Below are 12837 nucleotides of genomic sequence, written 5' to 3'. Positions count from 1 at the left end.
CCTGGTACGCTGTTCGAACTAAATTTTAGTCGAGATAAAATTCCCATACAAGTTCGAGATAAATTTTAGCTCCCATATAAATTATCGAAAATTTTTAGCCGAACTAAAACGTATCCCATACAAATTATCGATAACTTGTATGGAAATTTTATCTCGGCTAAAATTTAGCTAGATCTGCGTACCAGGATTTATTGGTTAAAATTATTTTTAAAGAAGCTTTATAAAAGTATATAAACCTATGAAGCCTTAACGGTATTAGCTACGTTTTGCTTTTCCGCATCATTTTTCTGGCTGAAAAACCCATCACGAAATCGGTTTTCCACTTTTTGGAGCAAAAGGCTTTAAGATTTAAATTATTTTTTTGGTAAATACAACACTATTCTGCTATTCGATTTATGTGAATCGAAAGATTCAGATTAAAGGGGTTTCGTTTGGTGCAAGCATGCAATTTAGGGACTGATTTGTTTATTCGAAAATTGGTCTAGATTTGTTTTTTTTTTTTTAACGACATGATAGAGAATAAAAAGCTAATTGTTCGTTTAAAAATACAAGAATTCAAATTCTTTTAACGACTTAAGCCTAGTACGCTGCTGATGCGAAACGAAATTTTCCACATAAAATTTCGTTAACGAAATCTTGAACGAAATTAAATTTGTTTTGTTTTTGCTTCAAAACATATTATCGGATGTTTTTTCTTGAATTTTTTAATTTATATTTCTATTATTTTTTTATTCAAATTAATTTTTTTCGAAAATCGGCAAGATGGTACTGAGTTTAATTCATCCGGCAGGTTTTTTAGATTTAAACTTCTTGTTTGCTATCTTCAACTCATTTTTGGTTACGTTTAGATTATCATCCAGGTTGATCTTTGGTGGAATGTTGGATCTTTATAAAAATATAGTTCTTACAAAAATTTGGAGTTTCGTCCCGGTATAGCTCACTTGGAATCATCAGTTGACTTATCGTGAGACACCTTCTCATTACGTAAATTTCGTATAATATTCAGCTCAACTTACATAAATATGCAATGTTTGACAAAAATTAAATGCTTTACCCAAATGTTGAGCATTGTTTCAGTATGGAGTACGGTATTACCTTCTGAAAATTCTCTTGTTGATGTTTTCATTTGCGGTAGAAATTTAGTTCGTTTCCGGAAGTGATGTCCTTTACAATATTGACCCTGAAATCTCCCAATCGCTCATTTTAATTTCGTTATATGGACATTGCTCATATGTTTTAGCGTGGAGCTTGTAGAAGCTGAACTTGTTTTCATCTTCTTCATTCAGTCTCTATGGATATTAAGTCCGTATAAAAATGTCCAATGTTGCCCTTTTCTTAAAAAAAGTAAGGCAATTAAACTGAGCTGAAAAAGGGTAAAATTTGATCAATGTTTATTTTTTTGTTTTTGTTTTATTAAAAACTATATTTGTTTAGAAATATTCTTAAAGTACTAAACAAACTTAGTCTACCGATAACACAAGCTTTTTTTCCCTCACTTCGTTCACATTTCGCTTATAATTGTTATTTCTTAATTTCTTGTTTTTGCATAACTAGTTTGTTTCCTTTAAATTGTTTTTGTTGCTTTTATAGCGCTGCTGCAAATTTATTATTTTTATTTATTTATTTTTTTTTGTTTAGAAAGAGAACCGGAGTTATGTTTAGTAGCTCTTGGAATTATCCGGAATTGTTTTATAAACAAAAATAGGTTATTTTTAGTTGATTTTTGAAAAAAAAAAAAAATATATTTATAAATATTTAAACATTCCTAAGACCCTGACGAGTTTTTTTACGACGAACTGCAAAATGCATCTGTAATAAGAAAAAAAAAGTAGAAAAACTGTATGAATTTGATATCTTAGGTTTTCGATAGACTTACATCTTGTTCACGCTCTTTAGCACGTTGCTCTTCGTATAGTTTGATTAAATTTGGACAAATTTCTTTGAGCACTTCCTCGTTTTCCCACTGAACGCCGGGCTTATCAACCCATCGGAAGAGATATTCAATCTGTAGGAAAATAAGTTAATTACACATATTTCAAATATTGTTGTGAGAGATTACATTTCCATTTTATTAGACAATTACATAATTCATTCATATCGAAACTAATAAAAATAAAGTTCAAAAGAATTCAGTGAGCCTTAAGCGAAAGCTACTTGCAGTCTTATTAAGGCTGACAAAATGGATTTCAAAGGTTGGACACCTCTCTAATTATACATGAACAAGAGACCTTAAAGTGGATTACAAACGTTACAAGAGAAAAGTAGAAGAAAAGAAGAAGAACATAATGCAGAGAGTTCGGAAAAAGAACACATTTGGAAGAAGTTCTTGATTTCACAGTAGTGATAAAAAAAAGGAAAAGTGATTGGACCAGACGAGATAATCGTTTTTCAAAAAAAAAAAAAAAAACCTAAAAAATTGTTAATATAGAGGCCGGTTTTAGCACTCAGGCAAACGGATCAGGAAAATATTTTAAATCGAAAATTAAATGTATTTCATGCGATAGAAAATCACTGAAAGAATATGTTTTGCATAGAATACTTCCAACTGAACAGCTATTCTTCGTTGAAAATGCATTTCTTTATTTATTGGTAACATACAAAAATTCATATTTAACAATAAACTATTGTTGAATTCAAAATTTTTGGAAAACCATATTTTGGAAAACCAAATCTCAATGGTTTCTTATCGATTACTGTGGGATATGTGCTTGAAATTTCACAAATTCTCGAGTTTAAGCATTTTCCTGATCGCTATGGTCCCATAATAGTAAAGAAAAGAACAGCGTGAAGTCGAGAAGATGCATAAATGCTTGTTGATGGAAACCGAAAAAGTTTTTCATACACAATTTCAAAACACACAACAGGGGTTGAGGTTGGTAAAAGTTGGTTAAATATTTGGAGATAATTTTAAATAGCTAAAAATTGGTGATGAGGATCAACAGTTTACCACCGAGCCGCAATAGACAATGAACCTGAATGATAACCTGAAGCTGCAATCATTTGCACCAGAACAAATACAGTCGACTCCATATAAGTCGAATTTTCATGGGACACACAAATGGGTTCTAGTTAGATGGAATAATAGCTGTGTTTTATTATTCCCGTGATCCAGATCAGAACATTGTTAGCGTTACAATAACAAAGCGAGATCCTGCAGCAATTAAAAACAATGATCTGATTTGGATCACAGGAATAATAAAACACAGATAATATATTCTTTTTTCTTCAATTTTTTTTTATTAAAAATGGTGAAAAAGTTCGAGTTAGAGGGAAATTCGACTTAGAGGGAGTCGATTGTACTCGTAACTTTGATATGACGACATCACTAGCATTCTAAAATTCTTTTTAGGAGACAAATTTCGACGCCTAAAAGATTTGAAGTTAAGCATGGAATACACGGTACAATTAGGGCCATTTTTTTCACTATTGCTCAACTTGAAGCAAACTCTCGAGTTTGCCACCTTGAGAGTTGACTTTAACTCGAGAGTTCAAACGCAAGTTTTAATTTCTTTTTATTCATTAATTATTTTCTCAACTCTCCAGTTGAAGATCTAAAGTTGGTCAACTTCAAGTTTGAAAAATATCCCTTGGATATTTATGAAATATGAAACAAAAACTGTCAATTAAAATTTGAATCCATCATATCCATAGCATATTTGTATTCTTTTTTGTGTTTAATTTTTCGATTTTTGTCTGCTTTGGAATATTAATTTGTTGACACAATAATTGCCAACAAAATTTTGACAGAAAAATTAAAAAAAAAATCTGAAGCAAACTCTAAAGTTTGGTCGGCAAACTTCTAGGCAAGTTGAGAAAACTGGAAGTTGATCAACTCTCGAGTTTAAAATCGACAGTTAAAAACGTCAACTTGGAGTGAATAAAACCGAATTTGGAAGTTGAGGATTAAAATTCTCAAGTTATGTTCAACTCCGAGTGAAAAAAATGGCCGTTATAGTACCGATTAGGGATGTTGCAAATATTCGCATCCGCAAATGCGGAATTTCCGCATGATTTGGGACATCCGCATCCGCCTTCGCATCCGCAATAATAAATGCTGATTTTCATGCGGATGCGGATGCAAAGAAGATGCGACAAGAAAGAAGTTGGGTGGAGCCAGCGAATGGCGCGTACTAGTGGGAGTCACACCGAGTAATTATACGTCTGTTACTGATTTTTTTAGGCAAAGCACAGAAAAAATGCAAAAGTCTTAAATATAGTCCGTTTTCACTAGAGCCTTAAGTCGAATTTCAAATTGTATAGGAAATTTTTAGAATACGAACTGACCTAATTTGCGAAATTATAAAATTTGTGGTGAAAACAGGCTATTAATAAAGATCTTTCTTTCCGGACAAAAAAAAGTGCCAGTAAAGAACTTAACGACAATTTCTACCCACTCCATAAGCCAGTCTTCCTAAGGAACAATTATTTAGTAGTGGGGCTTGATTAACCAACCTCTGTGTAACCGACTTGATGCAGAGAAGGTGGTGGTTTTACTTTTTACTAAGCACCTATTTTTAATTTCTCTCATTAAATACAAATAAAAAAAAATGTAATTTATAACTGTATCATTATTTTAAATTATTTATATTAATTTTGTATAAAATATCTTAAACATTCGCATCCGCATCTGCAGATGTTAACTTTCAAAAATCCGCATCCACATCTGCATCCGCGGATATGAAAAAATCCACATCCGCAACATCCCTAGTACCGATTATCGTACCGATTGTATCGTGTGTGTGCACCAATGTAACCGCTGTACCCATATCGCACGGTCGAATGCTGATGATGGAAAACAAGAGGTAGTATGCGATTGATTAGATGAGGGTTGTACCGTGTGTGGGCTTTTAATTCACCTATGATTCAGTTTTTAGATTATATTCAATTTTTTTAATTAAAAACATCCAAATAATGGATAAAAATGAGAAAATTTATTTGGCAGATAATGAAATCGTAAGTGAATCGCATGGTGTATATGCTTTCTTTCGATATTGTTAACGATATCGGTACAACTCAAATCGCGTACGAAAAATGTACCGTGTATTTCATGCTTTAGAAGCTGATGTACCCTTCTTTCGCAAAATTTCCAGTTGATAATTATCAACACATATATATGTATTTTGCAGCGAAAACTCACTGTAAAATATATAATTTGAGTCCAATTTGATTAAATTCAGACACCTAAAACAACATTGTCCGTGATTATTAAGAATAAGAAAACAAATACAATTTTGTTTTTTTTTTTTTTGGCTGTTTGAAATAAATTCATTTTTATTGATTTGTTATGATCTTTAGTCCAAAATTATGTGTTTCGCATAAACAAAAACAAAATTTGTTTATGTTTTCTTCTTCTTCTTCTCAAGTTTAAAAACGATAGACAAAATAAATACTCATCGACTAAAGCAGATAGTCTTCTTTAGCAGTACCACATTTGTAAAGTACTTCTTCGTTTTCTTTAGTGTGTGAAATATGTATCTGTCTGATAGAATAAATTTTCTGGCCGAACATCACATCTATTAAATAACTTTGCTATTTGTTTTGTAATAACCACAACTTTTCATACTCATTTTTACTATTACGAATTTGAAACTTAAATGAAAAAACTTGATAAAGTCACTTAATTCACATCGCAACGTTGCTCTTCGATGGGCTGTCGCATGTGTGACATGTCGCAGCGAAAAGTAAAAGAAAAAAAACTTTGAATACTTGAACTTATTTACATTAACAAAAATAATATTTTGAAAGTATTGAAAGAACAACAACAACTTGTGTGTTTTACCACCAAGTTCATAGGCTGGAGTTATAGCTATATCACGGGGACCAACCCGATCATGAGACTCCTTTCAGTGGTGCTAAGCCGCTTATGTTCAATTTATTTTGAAAATTGCCCAAGCGAGGCTTGAACTCACGACCTAGCGATTGGGAGGTCGACGCACTACGCATCGCATCACCGCTTCCACTTGTGAATTTATAACCCCGAACAGGTTTTCCAATTATGACGTTTACTTGATATATTTCTTCGATCTAATTTTTCGTTTAACTCAAAAAAATGAAAGTATACAGTTAAATCTGTTTAAGTTGGAGTCACTCAAGGATTTTTCTACAGTCTGATAGCGTGAAATTAATCTGTGCCATCTGAATGGCGGAACTTATTTTTTGGTGACGCTTGTTTATCACGCAGCAAGGGTTACTTTATTACAATTTTGTTGCTATACAAATTCAAATGGTGAATTCGAAACGGCAAATCGGAGCTGGAACATGTGTTCCTCAATAGCCTACGCATTCATTCATAAGGATTTAGCCACAATAAAGCCAATAGTGAAGTGAAGAGTCACTATAATGGCGTTTTTAATTGGCAATCCGGAATTGTTCTTCGATTCGGAATCCCAATTGAACAGTTTTTTTTATTCCTAAGAATCTGAAGTTTGGTGTGAATGTATTGTTTGAGTTTAACGTGTTTCACATATATGTGTATTCGCGCCAAATTTCATTTGTATTTGTGCTGCAAACATTTTGTACTGCTGACATTAAAATCTATGAATGTGTGAGTGATTCTGCTTCTGATTCTGTTTTTAAAACCAGAAGAGAAATTCTCTTTTTTTCAGAATCAGAACTGTCAGTTTTGCCCAATTGAACGCATTCAGATTGCTTTTTTTTGCTTCCAGATTGCCAATTAAAAACGCCATAAGCTATTTGTTCAAATTCTACACTCAAGGATTCTCAGTTTGTATAATACCTATTAGACGAACATGACTAACACAGCCAAAGAAACATTTAACATATATGTACTTAGTTACTTGGATTTATCATCATATACAGTTTTCCTGTGTGGTATTTGGTATACCATCTCCAAGATATCTATGTAGGACTTCCTGTTTCAAAAGTAACATTTTAAAACCAACTAAACTTCGAAGCTTTTCCGAGGCAAACGAGCCTAAGGAAATTTTAAATTAAGGCACTGGACCAGTATCTTATGCAATAAGCAAATAAACTTGTTCTAAACACCACTAACCAACCCAACTTTCTATCCAAAAAGGGTGACTATAAAGTAATGACATCCTCAACTTGGTATTTTAAATCCATGGAAACCTTTGATATAATCCTAATAGACACCAAAAGATTGGTTTCTACTCTTATACAGAGTCAATTTTTGAATGTGACTAAACACCAACTCTCTTCAGGTCTTGGTAAAAGCGAGCTGGGTAATGTGTTTCATCAGTCATCGCATTATCTAACGTCTTTGGGCCTAGTACCAAACTCTCCATACCAATGGATCAATCCCCTAGTATATTTTAAGCTGAGGTAAATGCCATTGTAAAATGTGCAGAAATAAACCTCGAATTAAATCACTGAAACAAAACCATTGTCATTATTTCTGATAGTCAAGCTGATCTAAAAGCACTTAGGTCCTACGAATTCAACTCCAAGCTAGTATTGAAGTGTATCGCAAAACCTAAAGAACTTGTCAAAATAAACAAAGTCACTCTCCACTGCACTGCGTACCTGGGTACGTTGGTGTCCAGGGGAACGAGGAGGCGGACTCTTTAGCAAAAACGGGAGCAAATTTGCCTTTAATGGGACCTGAACCGTATTGCGGAATAGGAGAAAATGTTATTAAACGAGGAGACCAGGAGAAAAAGAAACTGGGCAGAACTACCGAAACTGAGAGAAGCCAAAACGCTTCTCGGGAACTTTAACTAAGTAGGAACAATATCAGATTATAATCACTGGTCTCCTCGCGGGCCACTGTAAATTAACAAGGCACCTAAATATTGAGAAGGCACCCAGTAAATAGTGCAACATGTAGATTCTGTAGCGAAAAAGAAGATACACCAGATAGCATTCTGGGTAGTTGCAATGCACTAATACACCAAAGATTTAAACACATGGGTCTCTACCAGGTCGAAGAGGATAAACTACACTCTATAAAAATACCACAAATACTCAATATCATGAAAGGAATTAGGTTAGAGGAGGAGCTATAATATGAGGAACTAGCTCAGATTGCTTAAAAGGGGGTATAATAGATTTTATAGGTCGTAGTGCATCTTATAACACAAATATCAATCAATCAGACCCCAATTCCACTTCAACCCAAATCAACCCCTCAACTGTACAATCGGGACTAAACATCTGCAAAAGACATCATAAAAGGATTATTTTTATTTACTGACATGGAGTTGGTTACTTGGCTAAACTTTGCCAAAACAAACCTATACCCAATGCCTTATGAACTTCCCATGGGCTTTGTTATTAGCCCTTCCAAGACAAATAAAACGCCCATCAAAATGGTGTAACGAAACTGAACATGACACTTTTCTTCCCAAAATTCCAAAAGAATAGCCAACATGATCACAAACTAATTAAGATTCAAACCCTACTACACCAGAGCATGGTCAAGTTTAATTTCGTATTTCAAGCAGAGATATTCGCAACTGAACTCTGCCTCAGAGAAAACTTAAACAGAGCTGTGATAAACAAAAAAATGTATATTCTCTCTGACAGCAAGGCCGCACTCCTAGCTCTTAGAAACAATGAAGTCACAACTATTACACCAACTTGCCAGTACAAACAGAGTACAACTCATTTGGATACCTGGTCAAAGCGGTCACGTAGGAAATGAAATAGCAGACACACTAGCCAGAAAAGGTTCCGCATCTGCATTTATGATGCCAAGACCATTCTGTGGCATACCAACAAGTACTGCAAAGTATTACATAAATAAATGGCTAAGAGATATGGCTTATAATTACTGGACGCAAGCGGAAGGTAACAGACAACCCAAGAAATGTATACCAAACATCTCCCAAGCCAGAACGAAACAACTCCTCACACTCACCAGGAGTCAGATTCACATAACCACAGGCTTTCTTACTGGACACTGCTCAGTAAAAAAACACCTCAAGACCATAAGCATTACACAAGAATGTGCAACGAAGACGAAGAAACAGCCGAACACATACTGTGTCACTGTAATTGCTTGATCAATACACGTCGACGTCACCTCGGAGGGTATTATCTCGAAGCGGAAAACATCGCCGCTAGTTCACCCAAAAACATACATACTAAGGTCCATTTTTTGCACTCGGAGTTGAACATTACTTTAGGATTTTTATCCTCAACTTCCGAATTCGGTTTTATTCACTCCAAGTTGACGTTTTCAACTTTCGATTTTAAACTTGAGAGTTGATCAACTTCCAGTTTTCTAAACTCGAGAGTTGAGAAAAAAAAGTGAAGAAAACAAATGTTCAACTTGTGTTTGAACTCTCTAGTTGAAGTCAACTCTCAAGTTCACCAACTCTCAAGTTTGCTTCAAGTTGAGCAATAGTGAAGAAAATGGGCCTAAGGCCGAACTTGAGAGTTGACATCAACTCGAAAGTGGAGACACAAGTTGAGAATTTGTTTTCTTCACTATTTTTTTCTCAACTCTCGAGTTTTAAAAACAGAAGTTGGCCAACATCAAGTTTGAAAAATATCCCTGGGATATTTGTGACAGTTAATAGAAATCTGTCAGTTTTAAATATGAAAAGCAATCGTGTATGTCATTTAAAATGAAGTTGTGCATTTTTTGTTCAAAAATTCAAATTCGTTTTTAAATTAGAAATAAAATTATATCGTTGTTTAGAATGCATTTTTCTTTGTTTTTTTTTTTTTTTTTGCTTTGTGTGTGTGCCTCTCAATAATTTTGAAATGATAGTTTTTTATCTTATCATAACTGTCTGCCTTGGAAAAATATGTTTTCATAAATTTGATTTAAAGTGCATCAATGAGCGATTTAAATAAACGTGAAAGTAAACCCTCTGATATGTGCATATGTACGTAATGTTTAAATTTTTCTTTAAAAAAAATCCTAAGAGCCATTTCATGTGACATTTTTCAGGCAAACAAAATATTTTTTTTTGTTTTTATCGCGATATTCAGCATAAAAAAAAACGTTTGAAACAAAAAATTGAAAGAAAAAACATGACATTTCATAAAAAATCTCAATTTTGCTCTCTCAACTTCTATTATTTTGGAAGTTGAGAAAACCAGAAGTTGATCAACTCGAGAGTTGAAAAATGAAAGTTGAAACTGTAAACTTTTAGTGAAGAAAAACAAAATCACAAGTTGAGAATAAAAATCCTCAAGTTGAGTTCAACTTGTAGTGAAGAAAATGGCTCTAAGTTTTCTAAACTCAGGATATAAAGAGGAAATCACAATAGGCCCATCAGAGGCCGCAGTGATAAGGTGTATTATTCCCACCTCTCACCCTAATCTTAATCTTAAATAATCCAATTGAATTCCTTTTAAGAAATTTCTTTGTTCCTGTTCCTTCCACCACCAATTATATTATAATTTATCCAAATCCAAATAAATTAAGAAAAAAATCAATAAAATCAACATATTATTACCTTGCCCATTTGCGAAACTTTTCCCAAAATACTCTGAACTCCACCCTCCTCCGGCGGCAATTCATCATCATCCACCAAATCGGCATCGCCAGCGACCAGTTGTAGTACACCACTTCCATCATCATTAACAACATCATCATCCTCATCGTGTGCCGACTCAAAGGACAATGGAAATTGCGAAGGATCTAATATACTTTTACTCCGACCTCCTTCATTCAAAGTATCTTCATCATCATCGTCCTCATCATCACCTTCATCGGGACACACTTTACCATGTTGATTATACTTGAATCGAACTTTTTTCGTAATTTTCTTTAATTTCTTTTTATCCGACGAACTAGATGATTTTTTCGATGGCGATTCGTAGGTTATTGTCCTATCCGAATCATAACCATCGCTATCGTTTTTTATATCGACACAGGTTGTCGCTGTTGCAGCAGTAGCAACAACAGTCTCATCGGAGGAAGGTGTCACCAACGAATCTTTTTGTTGTTGGCCATCGACAACGACCTTTTCTAAACTATTCTCATCGGCCAAAGTCGTGTCTTTAAGATCGTCTGAAATCTGTCTAACTTTCGACTCGAAGCCTCGAGAGTCTTCTTTCGAATTTGAGTTGCTGCTGCTGCTGCTACTCGTCGTAGTGTTGTCATTATTTCTAGCAACAATTAAATCGCCATCGGCAGTGGCAGTGGCAACGGCAACAGCAGCAGACTCAACTTGAAGAATGTTATTTTCTGAAATGTTAATAATTGTTGTCGGCGATGATGACAACAATTGTGTTGTTGTTGGTGGTGGTGGTGGCGATGGTGATGCTGGTGAATCTTTGGGGTCAGACATATTGATTCCTCCGGGCTCGGTGGTTGGGGCGTCTGCAGCATTCTTTTCGCTCACTATTATCATTTAAAAATTTTATTTATAAATTCTTGTCTTTTTTTTGGTAAAAAAATGTAATAGTTTCTTTTGTAATTTTGTATTTTCTTTATATATTACAAATTACCTGCTGCATCCGGCTGTTTTTTAGATGTTGAACTGTCATCGTCGGCGACCACGCATTTTTTCTGCAAGGATTGATCAAGAGTATCACTGCCGGAATCATCACCCTTTGAATCCATTGTGCATTTGGGTTTTTTTTCTTTTAAATTGTTTATTAAATTTGTTTTTTACTAAATAATATTTAACTAAAATAAAAAGGAATATTTTGTATTTTTTTTTATTATAAAAAAAAAATAAAAAAAATTTTTGCAAACAGAGAAAAAATTTTTTTTTTTTATTTTATATTTTTATTCTCGTCTGTTTATTTTTGTGTTTGACTTTTGTGTTTGAAATTGCACCATCAATCTGTCATAAATTTGACTGGATTGGAATTGGAATTGGAATATTGGATATTCCAATTTGATGGATATTGGAATAATGGGGGATGTGTTGGTTGAGTGGTGGTGTGGATAGTGTGTGGATTTTATATGGGTAAATCTAGTATAGTAGATTGTAAAAGATTTGTATAAATGGAGAATTTTTTGATTTTTCAAGTGGTTTATTGGATTTTTATAAATTTTTAACTTATTGGGTGCGTTCACGTACGCACAGATACCCTATCCAAGATACCTTAGTATCCGATACGTTTGTGAACACGAATCAGCTGTTCTTCAAATCTCCCATAAGATATACGAGAATCCAGAAATTTTTAGGATACCTTTAGATTTTTTTGCTTGTCAACACATGTTTACGATCAGCTGTTGTCCGTTCTTTTATTGAACAATGTTAACTATTGTTGTTATGTCAAAAAAATCGTTGTATTTGTTTTTGTTAGATTTTGTTACAAAATGTCAACTTTGATTTAGGAACGACTAAATGTTACATTCTGTTGATCTGTCAAAAGAAAAATTTTTGAGATTAATTTTATGAATGAATAAACAAGAAAAAATTAATTTCGTACTGAAATAATTCTTTTTAATTGAATTCTAAGCAAATTGAAACAAAAATATGCATTCAATAATTTCAAATACGGAAACAAACAAGAAATTTTCTTCTCACATCATCCCCTCTCTTCCCAATTTAGTTGTGTTTGACAGATTAACATTGAAACTCAAGTCCAGGAGCTGAGTTGAAAAAAGTAACAAAATGTAACTATTTGACACTTCAACACTGGATTTAGGAACGATGTTGTGACGTCACGATGTTACACTTTGTAACTTTTTTCTCATTTAGGAACGATGAAAGTTAACTATTGTTAACAATAGTTAACATTGTCGAATAAAAGAACGCATCACTGAGATTTTATATGGGATTACAACAACAGAAAGGTATCCGGATACCCTTGGATCGGTACGTGAACGCAGCCATTCTTGTTTGAAATTGCACCAACAATCTGTCATAAATTTGACTGAATTGGATTCCAATTTGATATATTGGAATGGATGTGTTCGTTGAGTGGTGGTGTGGATTATGT

The 12837-nt window shown here is 33.7% G+C and overlaps 1 protein-coding gene across 2 annotated transcripts; it reads right to left on the bottom strand.

The window, feature by feature from the left end:
* Positions 1-1095: 1095 nt before the first annotated feature.
* Positions 1096-11710, bottom strand: LOC129906021 (DNA mismatch repair protein Msh6). 2 transcript variants are annotated; one of them, XR_008770702.1, is made up of 5 exons: positions 11389-11710; positions 10392-11281; positions 1877-2005; positions 1497-1809; positions 1096-1363 (listed from the first exon to the last, which is right to left on the bottom strand). XR_008770702.1 is itself a non-coding variant. In XM_055981645.1 (4 exons), exons 1-4 carry the CDS (start codon positions 11501-11503, stop codon positions 1756-1758), a joined length of 1188 nt encoding a protein of 395 aa, XP_055837620.1. In that variant the 5' UTR covers positions 11504-11710; the 3' UTR covers positions 1375-1755. The 2 variants fall into 2 exon arrangements, 1 of the variants encoding a protein (XP_055837620.1); XM_055981645.1 differs by lacking the exon at positions 1096-1363 and having other exon boundaries at positions 1375-1809.
* Between the last annotated feature and the right edge of the window lie 1127 nt (positions 11711-12837).

The sequence above is a fragment of the Episyrphus balteatus genome, chromosome 1 (assembly GCF_945859705.1).
Source record: "Episyrphus balteatus chromosome 1, idEpiBalt1.1, whole genome shotgun sequence".
NCBI lineage: Eukaryota > Metazoa > Arthropoda > Insecta > Diptera > Syrphidae > Episyrphus > Episyrphus balteatus.
Note: the sequence above shows the minus strand (reverse complement) of the source record. Positions and strands in the feature narration are given on the sequence as shown.

Coding starts and splice junctions, on each gene's coding strand:
- LOC129906021 (XM_055981645.1), bottom strand. CDS start 11,503: ATGGATTCAAAGGGTGATGATTCCGGCAGTGATACTCTTGATCAATCC. Junction 11,282..11,388: donor AAAACAGCCGGATGCAGCAG/GTAATTTGTAAT, acceptor AAATGATAATAG/TGAGCGAAAAGAATGCTGCA. Junction 1,810..1,876: donor CTAAAGAGCGTGAACAAGAT/GTAAGTCTATCG, acceptor TTCTTATTACAG/ATGCATTTTGCAGTTCGTCG.